General features: G+C 44.6%; 1 protein-coding gene across 10 annotated transcripts in view; it reads right to left on the minus strand.

Moving 5' to 3' along the window:
- Positions 1-15,241, minus strand: part of LOC109900988 (otoferlin) — a 132,758-nt gene that overhangs the window by 20,280 nt on the left and 97,237 nt on the right. For 7 of the 10 annotated variants that reach the window (XM_031837536.1, XM_031837534.1, XM_031837530.1 and 4 more), the window contains 19 exons: positions 12,154-12,285; positions 10,456-10,518; positions 10,089-10,173; positions 9,803-9,962; positions 9,454-9,640; positions 9,025-9,211; positions 8,536-8,759; positions 7,592-7,700; positions 7,232-7,433; positions 6,699-6,819; positions 6,242-6,342; positions 5,923-6,013; positions 5,699-5,815; positions 5,191-5,343; positions 4,435-4,627; positions 2,723-2,847; positions 2,480-2,614; positions 1,579-1,740; positions 926-997 (listed from right to left, as the gene is read on the minus strand). In XM_031837536.1, the coding sequence (XP_031693396.1) occupies positions 926-997; positions 1,579-1,740; positions 2,480-2,614; positions 2,723-2,847; positions 4,435-4,627; positions 5,191-5,343; positions 5,699-5,815; positions 5,923-6,013; positions 6,242-6,342; positions 6,699-6,819; positions 7,232-7,433; positions 7,592-7,700; positions 8,536-8,759; positions 9,025-9,211; positions 9,454-9,640; positions 9,803-9,962; positions 10,089-10,173; positions 10,456-10,518; positions 12,154-12,285 (2,619 nt within the window). The remainder of the gene's footprint in view (positions 1-925; positions 998-1,578; positions 1,741-2,479; positions 2,615-2,722; positions 2,848-4,434; positions 4,628-5,190; positions 5,344-5,698; positions 5,816-5,922; positions 6,014-6,241; positions 6,343-6,698; positions 6,820-7,231; positions 7,434-7,591; positions 7,701-8,535; positions 8,760-9,024; positions 9,212-9,453; positions 9,641-9,802; positions 9,963-10,088; positions 10,174-10,455; positions 10,519-12,153; positions 12,286-15,241) is intronic. The other 3 variants (XM_031837538.1, XM_031837533.1, XM_031837540.1) reach the window with 1 other exon arrangement.

Raw genomic sequence — 15,241 nt, forward strand, 5'->3', positions numbered from 1 at the left:
ATTCTACACCTTACATTGCTCAAGCTGATCCTCTCTAATGGACTCGGAAGTTGGTGCTAAAAAGGGGTCAATTAGGGGCAGGTTAAGGGGAGAGTAATTGAAACCAACCATGGAAGTATGTTATAAGTGATTTGGGGGTATCCCCTGCCGGGACTCGAACCCGGGTCCAGTGACTATCAAGCCTGTCAAGCCAACACCTTAACCATTATACTATTATCTCCCCTTAAACTGCCCCTAATTGACCCATTTTTAGCTACGGTACATCTTTCAAGTCCATTAGAGAGGACCAGCAGCAAACCTAGTGGATAATGCTGGAAATACTGGGTTAAAAAAAATCAACAAAGAAAACAAACAAAACAACTGTCACTAAGTAGAAAAAAAAACAGAAAAACATTATACATGTAGAAATGTACAAATTGATATACAACACAGTCAGCATCAGTATTCCGAGATAAAAGTGACCCAACTGAAGCTGTTGAAACTTAGTCTTTGGACTTAGGACTTAGTTTGTCTGAAGTTTTTAGTTTGGCTTCCTAGTTTGGCCTGGATTCTCTTCCTAGTTTTGCAGAGGTACAGACGTTAGAGAGAATCGTTACAGAGCAAGACACTGAATAGGGATGGATGGGCCAGAAAGGGAGAAAAGCACCTTTATAGAATAAAACATAGCAGAAGACGGAGGAGGCTGGTGGGATGAGCTATAGGACAGGCTCATTGTCATGGCTAGAATGGAATAAATGGAATTGAGTCAAACATGTGGTTTCTATATAATTAATGAGTTTGATACGTTTCATTAATTCCATTCCAGGTGTTACAATGAGCCTGTCCTCCTATATCTCCTCCCACCAGCTTCCATTGGCAGAAGAACATTTAGAGTGAGAACCAGAGAGTGACCATAGAGGGATGGGCAGAAGAGTGAAAAGAGCACCTTAATCTGAGGAACTGCAAAGTCATGGACAGCAATCAGAGCCCTCCTGATCTCCTCATGGTCATAGGGAATCTGCAGAGCAGGGGCAGGATACCGGAGTATGTAGGTTGGAGGGCACAACGTAGGGGGTCGTAGGGCGAGGTTCAGTGAGGGACAGAGGGAGAAAAGAGGAGGAAGGAGGGTCAAGGGACCACAGGGTGGACGTGGGATTAGGAGATGGTGGGAGTAGGGGAGAACAGGCATAGAGGAAGAAGGAGAGGAGGACACATAAATGTGGGAGAACAGACAATTAGATGAAATGGAAATGGACAACAGGCAGATGAAGAAAAGGAAAGACAGAGAGAGAGAGAGACCTTTCTTTTCTAGATTTGCTGAAGAGTTAGCTAGTGACTGTGTTCCGTGCGTAAGGGTGTGCATGACTGTTCAGTAGTTGCATATTCCACGCATTTAGTAAATCGGTAGAAGATCACTCTCTACGTGATTCATTTGTCCAATAACTTCTTGCTTGTGCGTCGGGTGTGTATTTTTAAACTCTTTTCATGCTTGTCGCTGGCATGCTCTCAGTGTGTCCTTGTTATGTGTTAGTTTCCTAGAGTGCGTGTGTGTGTGTGTGTTCACATGTGTCTATGTGCGTGCATGTGTGATCAGCATACCTGTAGCAGCTCGAAGGCAGCCAGTAGGTCACCGGCGGTAGAGTTACCACGGTAGATCTGGTAGTACTCTAGCTGAGGGGGGAACCTCGGGGGTCCGTAGTGCTCGTCACACATCTTAGTGATGGGCTTAGCAAACGTACGACCAATGAACTCTGCCTTGCCCTGGATGCCACCAACGGTAGAAAGAAAAACAAAGTTAGAAACGTTTCTGGGGTGTACTTCCTGTCATGTCCACTGGGGGTCAGTGTAAGCACAGAGGTAATGCTGAAAACAGTGTAAAAAGCGGGGACTATTCAGAGAAGATGCGACTGTAAGACTAACAAAATACTTAAAGAAGTCCTACTAGGGGCCATACCCCTATGGGTTCCATCAGTTTATGAGAAGCATGCATGACTATTAGAGTAAACACTTTAACCAAACTAATCAACTACTGTTTCAGCTGTCAAACACAACCGTGTCTACAACTACTAACGTCAATCACTACCGGAGGAATGCAAGAGGACCATGCTTATGGCTACGTCATGGACAGATGGTAAACCTAGTTTGGGAAGGGCCTTTCAAAATAGCCTGTCCTGCCTCTTGTATGACTCCGCTAACTAGCTACATTGCTACGCAAACAGAAGCCCAAAGCAGGAGAGGCGCTACTTCAAGCGTTCACACTCTACTTAGCCCCAACAGCATCCACCACATGAGGAGGTACAGGAGGAACATGGTAAATGAAGACAAGAACAGATACACAGTCAGGACACATGGACAAACACCGTGTTGGGATCACAGATCTCACAGTACTTTGAATCCTTGTATCCTTTGAATCCCACAAAACAATTGCTTCTCTATGGGTATAGATAGACCTCTACCACAATGATAGGTCCCCCCTCTCCCTCTATCTCTAGGGTCGTACCACAGTGTCCTGGTCGTAGACCTCTACCACAATGATAGGTGGGTCGTCTCGTAGCTCGCTGGCCTCCCCGAACAGCTCAACATCATCAAACACCAGCAGCTGATCCCACGTAGGGCACAGAGTCTCACTCAGGACCTAGAAACACACAACAGGTCTCTCTTGAAAAATATTTCTTAAATAAAAGTTTAAAAACTCACACCAGCACACACTCACGCACACACTCACGCACACCCTCTCTCTTACCTCAGTGACCTGGCTGTGTGTGGAGAAGAAGACCCTGGCGAAGGGGTCTGACAGGCCACTGCTGTCTGCAGCAAACAGACTCCTGGCCTGGTACATGTGAGCCCTCAGCTGGAATACCTGCTTCACTTCAGCCCAGAGAGAGGACACAGAGATGAGACAACGCTCACATACACAGGAGAGCAGAGAGAGGACACAGAGATGAGACAACGTTCACATACACAGGAGAGCAGAGAGAGGACACAGAGATGAGACAACACTCAGATACACAGGAGAGTAAAGAGAGGACACAGAGATGAGACACCACTCAGATACACAGGAGAGCAGAGAGAGGACACAGAGATGAGACAACACTCAGATACACAGGAGAGCAGAGAGAGGACACAGAGATGAGACACCACTCAGATACAGAGGAGAGCAGAGAGATGACACAGAGATGAGGCAACACTCACATACACAGGAGAGCAGAGAGAGGGCACAGAGATGAGACAACACTCAGATACACAGAAGAGCAGAGAGATGACACAGAGATGAGACAACACTCACATACACAGGAGAGCAGAGAGAGGACACAGAGATGAGACAACACTCAGATACACAGGAGAGCAGAGAGAGGACACAGAGATGAGACAACGCTCACATACACAGGAGAGCAGAGAGAGGACACAGAGATGAGACAACACTCAGATACACAGGAGAGCAGAGAGAGAACACAGAGATGAGACAATGTTCACATACACAGGAGAGCAGAGAGAGGACACAGAGATGAGACAACACTCAGGTACACAGGAGAGCAGAGAGAGAACACAGAGATGAGACAACGTTCACATACACAGGAGAGCAGAGAGAGGACACAGAGATGAGACAACACTCAGATACACAGGAGAGCAGAGAGAGGACACAGAGATGAGACAACACTCAGATACACAGGAGAGCAGAGAGAGGACACAGAGATGAGACAACACTCACATACACAGGAGAGCAGAGAGAGGGCACAGAGATGAGACAACGCTCAGATACACAGGAGAGCAGAGAGAGAACACAGAGATGAGACAACGTTCACATACACAGGAGAGCAGAGAGAGGACACAGAGATGAGACAACACTCACATACACAGGAGAGCAGAGAGAGGACACAGAGATGAGACAACACTCAGATACACAGGAGAGCAGAGAGAGGACACAGAGATGAGACAACACTCAGATTCACAGGAGGGCAGAGAGAGGACACAGAGATGAGACAACACTCAGATACACAGGAGAGCAGAGAGAGGACACAGAGATGAGACAACACTCAGATACACAGGAGAGCAGAGAGAGGACACAGAGATGAGACAACGTTCACATACACAGGAGAGCAGAGAGAGAACACAGAGATGAGACAACACTCAGATACACAGGAGAGCAGAGAGAGGACACAGAGATGAGACAACACTCAGATACACAGGAGAGCAGAGAGAGGACACAGAGATGAGACAACATACACAGTTGTGAGCCACCAACACTTGAGTACGTACTTCAATAAATGGGTAGAGGGAATGTGTAACTATAAAACTTGGCTTTTAAAGCAACTACCCACTGGACACGTCAATTCAACGTCTATTCCACATTGGTTCAATGTTGATTCAACCAGTGTGTGCCCAGTGGGTACTTACCTACTTTAGCTACAGTATACAGTCCTGTAGGGGTCGATTGTAGATTGTAGACAGACTTACTGTTATAAACCAGACTGATAGGGGGTAAAGACTGCAGACACGAGCCTGTCCTGGGAGCCTTGTTCTCTTCAAAGCCGTTGGGCAGGCCAGACAGGAAGTCCTTCCTTTGTTTGTTGAGGCCCAGCCACAGGTACATCTCCATCTTAGCCTGCACTGTCCACCCGGCTGGACCAAACCCCTTCTTACCAGGCAGCTGGGGACAAAAACGTTACAGCGACGTTACAGGGACATTTTTGTAACTTTCATCAGGTATATTTTCATCTTAGCTTGGGTTCTGGAGACGCAACGTCACAGACATACAACAGCAAACGTTAACGTAAATTGACTTTCATCAGCTCATTATTTTATCACAGGTTTTGCACTCATCACTTCATTCTCTACCAGAAAGTAGGCTGGCCCTCTCTGACACTGCATTCTGTACATTTATAAATCCCTTTTTGCAAAAACAGCCACATTACCTAACATTGTTACTAACCTGTACGAGAGACCGTACCCGGTCACTCTTAAAATGTTGTACCTAACTTACATAAATATTCTTCGCAATACCCTACAGTTGGACGCGTTGGTGCCTTTCTGGCAATCACGCAGTGTCGTTAGAGGAACGCTTTACTGAGGGATGTGTTGTTGTTTTTTTTCCCGAGTGTGTTTGTGGTACTTTTATTTGTGTGTTTCCAATGCTCCTGCCTTGATTGTGTCATGCAGGCATCCCTGGAAGAAGAAGTAGAGGGTGGAGAGAACCACAGAAGCTTCACCTACCCTGAGGAAGACAGCTTTGACCTTGCCACAGTCCCTGCCCGTCTCCTCGTCTACGATGGAGTAGAGGATGTCTTTGGAGGGGATGCGGGCGTAGGCGATACGCTTGTTGCTACTCATCATCCATACAAACACATCTGGGATACTGTGCTGGGGCTGGAGGGCACAGGGGATACAGGTTCAAAGTGTTATTGACACCCACCGAGTGGTCAATACAGGCTGAAATTCCTGGGGGTAACATAAATGACATTGATATCCACAAGGACGCACACTATTTCAACAGTGAAGGGCATTTTATGAGTGTACAGTTTATTAGTTCACAGTGGTGCTCTTAACTGTACAAAGCGATTTGTTATTATTATGCTAGTGTTTTATATAAGGGAGAGTTAGGATCCACTGGCGGGAGGTTGCTGAATGTTTTTCTGAGGTTGCCTGTGCTCTCTCTATCAATTGCTCTGTCGATGCACCTGGAATGTGTTATAAATAAAGTTGAGTGTAACAGAATCTGTACCTCGTCGGCAAGGAAACGTAGCCTGTGCAGGAAGTTCTGAACCATCTTCAGTTTGTCTCTCACTGTGTTCCTCTTCACCTGGGAGCGAATCAGCTTGGCCTGCTGGCCCATGCTCTCCTATAGAGAAGGACATGACATTATACACATTCCCACCCTCTGCTGCATAAGGATAGATCCATAACCATAGCAACTCTCTCCATCACTCTCTCAGAGCAGCGCTGTACCATCTCTCTCATGCAGGACTTGAGTCTCTCTTTGTCCAGTTTGGTTCTGCCTGCCTGGTTCTGGTCCTTGTTGGCCAAAGTGACGAAACGACTGAAAGTGAAGACACAGAGACACTTAAAGAAGATACTTTGCATAATAGGATCAAATCAAAATCAAATCAAATGCTATTTGTCAAATACGTACTAAACAACAGGTGTAGACTAACAGTGAAAGGCTTACTTGCAGGTCCTTTTTCCAACAATGTAGAGTCAAAGGTAAAAAAAATAAACAAGTAGTTCTGAATTGATTATGGTTGTCATAGCAGTAATGTTATCTCACTTGCAGCCAGTGCTGAGTTCCTCCAGCACCCCTCTGAGTCTGCGCTCTGGATAGGCTGTCTCTGTCTTGATGATCTCCTGCACATCATTCAGACCCTCCTCCTGTCAGACACAACACACAAACAAGGGCATCAGATACAATATACTCTTAGAAAAAAAGGTGCCATCGAGCACTTTAAAGGGTTCTTCGGCTGTTCCCATAGGAAAACACTTTGAAGAACCCTTTTGGGTTCCATGTAGTACCCTTTCCACAGAGGGTTCTACATGGAACCCAAAAGGGTTCTATGTGGAACCAAAAAGGGTTCTTCCTGGAACCAAAAAAGGGTTCTCCTATGGGGACAGCCAAATAACCATTTTTGGAACCCCTTTTTCTAAGAATGTAATACCTTGAGTTATTTGGGATGAATTAACATATTATCCTGCACAATGGTGCACATTCAACATGAGTGATTACTGACCAGTTTGTCAGCGATCTTGTCCATGATGTTGGAGTTGTAAAGTCTTCTCCTCTGGTCCTGCCACCAGCTCTTGATGTAGATACACGGCTTCTTCTCAAAGTAGGGCAGGTGGAAGTAGTTCCTAAAGTTGGGCTCAAATCAAATTAAACAACCTTTTCTAGGCTGTGTAGAACAGATGTGATCCTATCAACTCTTATCTGACAGGGGAGAGGAAGAGAGTTGACATTATCAGAGTGCCTCAGAGAATGAGATCAATGGAAACTGATTTCTTTCATATTTCTCTTTCTTTTCATGCTGTACCGTGCACCATGTTATTTAAAAAAGATCTCCATTATCTTATGTTAGAGTATTTTGGTATACATACTGTATCTTATTCTATGAATAAAGAAGACCAAGTGGTACACTGACACCCCATCAGCAAAACAATATTTCTAAGCAGAACTAAGGCTTTAGGGGTGACCCAGGAGGAACTAAAGGAACATGACCAAACCACCACTGATGACCCCTGACCCTTGAACCCCTGCCCCTCTGACCTGTCTGTTATGACAGGTTTCATGGGTGGGGAGGAGGACACAGACACCAGGTCCCCATCATCATCTGCCTCGTCCTCACTGGAGTTCTGCTGGATCAGCTCTGACTCCTCCTCATCACTCTCTCCTCCTCCTCCTCCCTCTTTCTTCTTCTTCTTAGCTGCCGAGGGCTTGCTCACTCCATCTATCTGGTTGCCGTAGTTGCCTGGGAGATGGAAATGGGGAAAATAAAGTAGTATCATTTTATGGTTGTGTTATTGTTTGTGTTATTTACATGCCAAACATACAAATCATTGAGTACTCTCTTTTTAGACAAATACTTATGACAAGTTATTACTGTGTACCCTTGAGTGTAGTACTTACCTATTGTGACCTCGAAGCTGATTGGCTTATCGCCGATCTTCCTGTCGATCATGGTGGCCTCCAGGAAGGAACCAAACAGAAAGAATTCCTCTATTTTCCCTGTAACACTCTGAACGACAGAATGAAGAAGACAAAGTAAACAACCAAATACAAATTAAAGGTAGAACCAACCCCCATTTGACCTTAAACTCACACACACACACACAGTATGCTAAATAAACAAATACAGTCTCAGTTACCGACACACAGGTTTCTCTTTTTAATCAAACAATGTATTGTTTAGTACTGATTGAGATGTTGAGCACGTTAGGGTTTGCCTCGTTAATCTCTCTCACCTCTCTCCCTCCCTCTCCTCTAGGCTAAGGGGTGGTAGCTACACCTGCACCTGGCATATAGTCAAACTGATATGAACAACTTACTGCACCCAAGGGAGACATTAGGGAGGCATTAGCTAAACAAAGAGACAGCTAGGGGACAGTTGGGAAAGCTAATGTTTAGCCTGGGGTAACACTGCTAACTGATTTCCCTAACGGCCAGCTAACAACTTTAACAGCAATATAATGTCAATGCAATGCAGTATAACAACATAATGGAGACATCTAACCACTGACTGTATACAGCGAGGTCAGGAAGTCATAGGCAGGGTCAAAGGGCAAAGCTGAAGACACGTAGGGTTTTATGTATCTTAACTGAAAAGATTTGGGGATACTCAATAGTTTGGCAGTTTCTCCCAATAGTCCTATGCCTCCTAATCAGAATTAATGCGGATGAGAAAGGTCATGTAAGGTAAATATAATGGAAAGTTTGAACGTAGTACTGCAGTGTGAGGTGTGAGTCAATGACAGCCAGCCAATGTACACTCCCTTTTGAAAGGAAAAGCCAATGGCACTCACCTCAGACATACATGGCAACCAATGAATAGTCACCACCCAATCAGCCCTCACCTCTGAGATGTTAGAGACAGGCTCCACCTGCACCTCGGTGGAGCTTACAATCTCAGTGGAGGTGGTGTCCAGGATCTCCACAGCAACGGAGATGAGGAGGCGGGCCCTAAAGGACACGCCTTCCCCCAGCCCCTCATTCAAGTCCTGGTGCTCATCCATCAGAGTGTACTGGCGGGTGGAGCCATACATGTTGACCCAGGCTGGGCCCATGGTGGGCAGGAACCCTGGGGGAGGAGAGGAGGGATGGAGGATGACAGGAGAATTCAACAAAGAACAGGATCCTGAGAAAGGCTATTGCCTGTGTGGTGTTGGGCAGGAGCAGCAAACCATTGTTGACTTTCTTTAATCATTTGGGTCAAAGCCCTCTAATGACTTGGTAAAAACGACTGACTACCAAAATGACTCATGTGCTACAATAAGATTGGATTGACCCGATGCCCTGGCAATATTCTACTTTTGAGCTATGGTTGGGGGCAGATAGGACCTCACCTTTGTCACCATCATTGGCGATCTTTCGCAGGTCAATGAAGTGTGTTCCTATGGCGACGTCGTTGACTTTGTCGGAGTCTCTTATCTGGACCTTCATGCGTTTGCAGAGCGGAGGAAACATCTCAGTGAAGACCACCTGCTCATTCCAGATCGGCTCATAACTACTCTTCTGGACCGACGTCTTCCCCTGGAGGAAATAACATCAACATACGCCTGGATTGACACCCATTCAACTCTTACACTGACACCTCATATTATGCAAATGTATACTGTATTTATAATGGGAATGTGATCCATTTTGTAATGCTATTTGTCTCTTTTGTTTATCAAGTAAAGAAATAAAACAGACAGTTTCAATAAGACAGTTTCAGGTTCATGGTATGGAGAAGTCAGGTCCTCCTGAGTAGTGGGTGGCTGTAGTGGACCTACTCTCTGTCCGGCGAAGAGCACTTGTACGTAGGGGTCCACCAGGTCTCTGTTCTCCCCTATGAAGGCCTTCTTAACGTTGGCCATGATGCTGGTGTTCATCTTGGGAAGGCCCTCAGCGCGGTAGATCTTCACGTAGAATCGTGCCCACTGCCTCTCCAAGGGAACACCCTCCGGAAGAAGGAGGTTCCTGACCAGAAACAAAAGGTTGAAAAACAGTTGTATGCCTGATTTCATCTCAACGTAACCCCTTGATAACATTCTCCGGACTTTTTTATTTAACCCCTGACCCCCCTAAACATTGTATAACCCTTCTACAACATTCTATTGCCCGAATAAAACATTCTCTTACCCTTCTATGTCGTCTTCATCCGTCTCGTTGGCCTTGTGGGGAGTCTTGATGTTGTCCCCCTTCCCCACCACGGCGATGTCACACTTGATGTAACCTTTGCAGCCGGCCGTGATGTCATCAGGGTCAGACAGTGTGGCCCACTTGTGGTAGAATTGGTGCTCTGTGACAGACAAGTATCAATCCAAAAATCAATTATTCTTTCAACCACTTACAGGAATTAAAATAATTCTCAATATGACCACGGCAACCATCAACATCACCCATGTCTCAGGACCTTACCACTTACCAGGCTGGGAGTAGACTGTGCCAACATCCAGCTTGAAAGTTCCAACTAAGGTGCCACTCCGCAGCAGGTTCTTAGAGTGGATCACCTGGTGAGAGAGAGGAGAGGAGAGGAGAGGAGAGGAGAGGAGAGGAGAGGAGAGGAGAGGAGAGGAGAGGAGAGGAGAGGAGAGGAGAGGAGAGGAGAGGAGAGGAGAGGAGAGGAGAGGAGAGGAGAGGAGAGGAGAGGAGAGGAGAGGAGAGGAGAGGAGAGGGAGAGAGAAAGGAGTAAGAGTGTGTGGGAGAAGGATAAAATGTTGATTTCATGCTCAAAGTCTGTTACTATAAAGAGAACGATTGAACGTCTGTGTGTGTGTAGAAGAGCCACTTACTGAGAGCTTCAGGATCTTGTCAAACATGACATCTGGTGGGACGTGGAAGTCAAAGACAAAATACTGTGGGGAGAAGAGAAGGCATAATGTGATGTGACAGATACAGTAGCCTTACTTTCTTTCAAATGACTCATGTATTGTATGATCTTTCCATTGAGTTTAGTAGATTAAAAAGTTGAATTGAATGAATCAACCCCTGAAGGATTCATTGGTCGTGCCACACAACACGTTTCTACATGCCTGATAGGGCTGGGAATTGCCAGGGACCTCACGATACGATATTATAAAAGCAAATCAAATTGTATTGGTTGCGTACGCATATTTAGCAGGTGTTAATGTGTTTGTGTAGTGAGAGAGAAAAAGAAACCCGCACACTGCTCTTGCTAGTATCACTGCTCTTTAATAAGCTTTACGTATCGGCCTCAAGGCCTTCATTTCTTCTTTTTTTTGTCATCTTATTCAACTGTTACCATGCACCTGCAAAAAAGGTAGCTCAGATGTCGGAGTGTATTTTGAATCATGAATTGCGGGTGTAGTGAAATGCTAGTTTACCAAGCTCCAACAGTGCAGTAATATCTAACTAAATGCTAGTTTACCAAGCTCCAACAGTGCAGTAATATCTAACTAAATGCTAGTTTACCAAGCTCCAACAGTGCAGTAATATCTAACTAAATGCTAGTTTACCAAGCTCCAACAGTGCAGTAATATCTAACTAAATGCTAGTTTACCAAGCTCCAACAGTGCAGTAATATCTAACTAAATGCTAGTTTACCAAGCTCCAACAGTGCAGTAATATCTAACTAAATGCTAGTTTACCAAGCTCCAACAGTGCAGTAATATCAAACAATACACACTAATCTAAAAGTAAATGAATGGAATTAATAAATATTAGTATGAGCAGCGTTGGAGTCCGGAGTATGAATATATATACTGTATATGTGGTGTATAGACATTGTGGACAGTATGTGGATACTTATGTGCCGATATGATATGTATTGCGGTTCGATACAGTGATTTCAATGCGATTCGATGATCCATAAATAATGCTCACCACTTGTCTGGTGCAGAGGGACAAGAGAGAGCCATGGAGAAAATGAGTTTTGATCAGCCATGCAAATAAAAGTGCTGAAAATACAGTCCCTATTTAGAAAGAAGATGGAGAACAGGCTATGAAGGAAAAATATATAAATAATAATATTGCGTTATTGCCAAAACAATACGACATGATATATCGTCCAAAATAATACCCCGATTTGTAACTGTATTGTTCCCCCCCCCCCCCCCCCCCCCCCTGTCACTAATGCTTGAGGTGAATAACTAACCGAATACAACCAACAATGATCAAATTAACATTCTTTCAGCATTGGCTGAATCCATTCACGTCCGGGTGAATTGAATTGAATTACAAGGGGAATTATTACAGACTAATGTCTAGCAGGATCAGGACACCAACTGAATAATGCTTTGACGCTTTGCTCAGCCTCCCTCTCGTGAAAGAAGAGTGTAATGTGCATAGCTCAAGGCAGAAAGGATTCCTGTTGAGCCCAGAGCAGAGGCTTTGATCTGAACACAGCCAGGCTGGTGCTGGAGCCTCTGAACTGAGACTGGCTTCTCTTCCCGCTTTTTCTACTCAATTATACACAATGTAGAAGAGAGAGGGGAGGGGAGGGAGAGCGGGAGAGAGAGAGATGCACTTACCTCATTGTAGTAGGGGCAGTTAGTGGACTCCTTCATGGAGGTGTACTTCTTGTCGTCCCCAATCTCCACACAGACCACAGGGTCCATGTTAAGGCCAACCAGCTGCCTGGCCTCAACGACTGTGATGCTAATCTAATGGGACATATTAGCATTAGGGTTGCAAAGAAACAGAACATTTTCTGGAAAACCCAGGTTTTCCGGAAATCCAGCTGATTATCGGAATCGGGAGGGAATAAGCATGGAGGGAATCATTTAATTCCAAAACATTCCACCCAAATGTGAATGAAAATACCATAATAAAAGGGTACGGCGTGAAACAAACAAGACGACAACTCAGACTGGAGGTTTAGACTACAGAGGCGACTTCTGTCCCTCAGGGTTAATTATCCCTGCTGTGAACATCTCAGTCGGTGTGCGCTGTTGTGGTTCCTGGTCACAGAGACTGGTACATTACTGTATCTAGGTCAGTTTGCTGTTGTTAGCAGGGGAGTTTATGCAGTTTGCAGTTAGGCTACGTTAATGAGCTGTTAGATTCTGTTCTTCCCACCCAGCCTTCACACTATCCTCTAATTGTATCCTTACTGGAGCGTTTTTTCTTTCCTCTCTAATAAACCCCATTCCTCCATCCTTCCTTCGCTCCTCTCGTCTGGTGAAAAATGTGTTCACTATGACCCTACCCTTCACCAATTCTACTGTGAGACCTGAGTCCAAGCCAACAACCTGTACACAGCATCCAGTCGAAGCTATTAACTGCATTTTCTCTCATGTCTTTTCTCTCACGAGTGTGACATGGGTCCATGTGGAGGGAGCATGGAGAGACTTTTCTCATGCTGCTGGTGTACTGGTGGGAAAATGGGTGAGAGACATTATCAAGGGCCATCCACTTTGAAACGAACTGACGAACTGAAACACTATCTGAAGCAGAACATGAAGAAATGCCAGAAGAAGATTGCCAGGAAGGAAGGGGGTGGTCAACTGTGCCTGTATATTGATTTAGGGTTGCCCTAAACTGTTTATTTGGGGTATCATGTTTATTTTGGAGGTCTACACACTAGGAAGCTTGTTGTGATTTAGATTGAAATGCATTGAGACACCGATCTGTCATTAACAAACCACTAAGTTGAGGGTCTTGCATTTGCGTGATAGACTCAAAGTAAAGCACGAAGGACTGTCATTTGGTCATAAATTTGGGTTGTATCGCTACTATGGGGACGGTGATAGTAGGGGTTTCAATTTACCATGTTATCATAAGTCTAATGTTAAAGTGCATCAATACATATCGCTTTCTGGATAATACAGTACAATTGACATGAGCATGTTGAAGTATGTTTATAACTATATACAGTACCAGTCAAACGTTTGGACACACCTACTCATTCAAGGGTTTTTGTAAATGTTTGACTATTTTCTACATTGTAGAACAACAGTGAAGACATCAACATTACAAAAGAACACATATGGAATCATGTAGTAACCAAAAAAGTAGCCACCCTTTGCCTCGATGACAGCTTTGCGCACTCTTGGCATTCTTTCAACCAGTTTCACCTGGAATGCTTTTCCAACAGTCTTGAAGGAGTTTCCACATATGCGGATCACTTGTTGGCTGCTTTTCCTTCACTCTACGGTCCAACTCATCCCAAACCATCTGAAATGGGTTGAGGTCGGGTGATTGTGGAGGCCAGGTCATCTGATGCAGCACTCCATCACTATCCTTCTTGGTCAAGTGGCCCTTAAACAGTCTGGAGATGTGTTGGGTCATTGTTCTGTTGAAAAACAAAAGATAGTGGGACTAAGCGCAAACCAGATGGGATGGCGTATCACTGCAGAATGCTGTGGTTGCCATGATGGTTAAATGTGCCTTGAATTCAAAATAAATCACTGACAGCGTCACAGGCAAAGCACCTCCACACCATCACACCTCCTCCTCCATGCTTCACGGTGGGAATCACATACGCAGAGATCATCCACTCACCTACTCTGCATCTCACAAAGGCATGGTGGTTGGAACCAAAGGACACATTTCCATCGGTCTAATGTCCATTGCTCGTGTTTCTTGGCCCAACAAGTCTCTTACTTTTATTGGTGTCCTTTAGTAGTGGTTTATTTGCAGCAATTAAACCATGAAGGCCTGATTCACGCAGTCTCCTCTTAACAGTTGATGTTGAGATTTGTCTGTTACTTGAACTCTGTGATATTTATTTGGGCTGCAATATCTGAGGCTGGTAACTCTAATGAACTTACCCTCTGCAGCAGAGGAAACTCTGGGTCTTCCTTTACAGTGGCCGTCCTCGTGAGAGACAGTTTTATCTTGGCACTTGATGTTTTTGCGACTGCACTTGAAACTTTCAAGTTCTTGAAATTTTCCAGATTGACTGACATTCATGTCTTAAAGTAATGATGGACTGTCATTTCTCTTTGCTTATTTGAGCTGTTCCTGCCATAATAAGGACTTGGTCTTTTACCAAATAGGGCTCTCTTCTGTATACCACCCCTACCTTGTCACAACACAACTGATTGGCTCAAACGCATTGAGAAGGAAAGAAATTCCACAAATTAACTTTTAACAAGGCACACCTGTTAATTGACATGCATTCCAGGTTCATGCATACCTCATGAAGCTGGATGAGAGAATGCCAAGAGTGTGCAAAGCTGTCATCAAGAAAAAGGGTGGCTACTTTGAAGAATCTCAAATATAAAATATATTTTGATTTGATAAAATCTTTTTGGTTACTACAAGATTTAGTATGTGTTTTGATGTCTTCACTATTATTGTACAATGCAGAAAATGGTCAAAATAAAGAAAAACCTTGGACTGAGTAGGTGTGTCCAAACTTTAGACTGGTACTGTAAGTGGACTCGTGGTAGGGACTAATGTGTTATGGGTTAGATGGAATGATTTATGTGCAAATGTATTTGTAACCTGAGGCTACATTCACTGTAGTAGTAGCATCACATCTCCTGCAGAGTGGGCCAAATGATAGGTGACGATTGCTGTACATTCATACCCTAGGGTGAGGGTATACATTAAGTGATTGCCTTGTGTGTGGTGATGAAGCATGTACTGATGTTTAATTCATATGTACCCTGT

This window comes from Oncorhynchus kisutch, linkage group LG12, assembly GCF_002021735.2.
Source record: "Oncorhynchus kisutch isolate 150728-3 linkage group LG12, Okis_V2, whole genome shotgun sequence".
In the NCBI taxonomy this organism is placed as follows: Eukaryota; Metazoa; Chordata; class Actinopteri; order Salmoniformes; family Salmonidae; genus Oncorhynchus; species Oncorhynchus kisutch.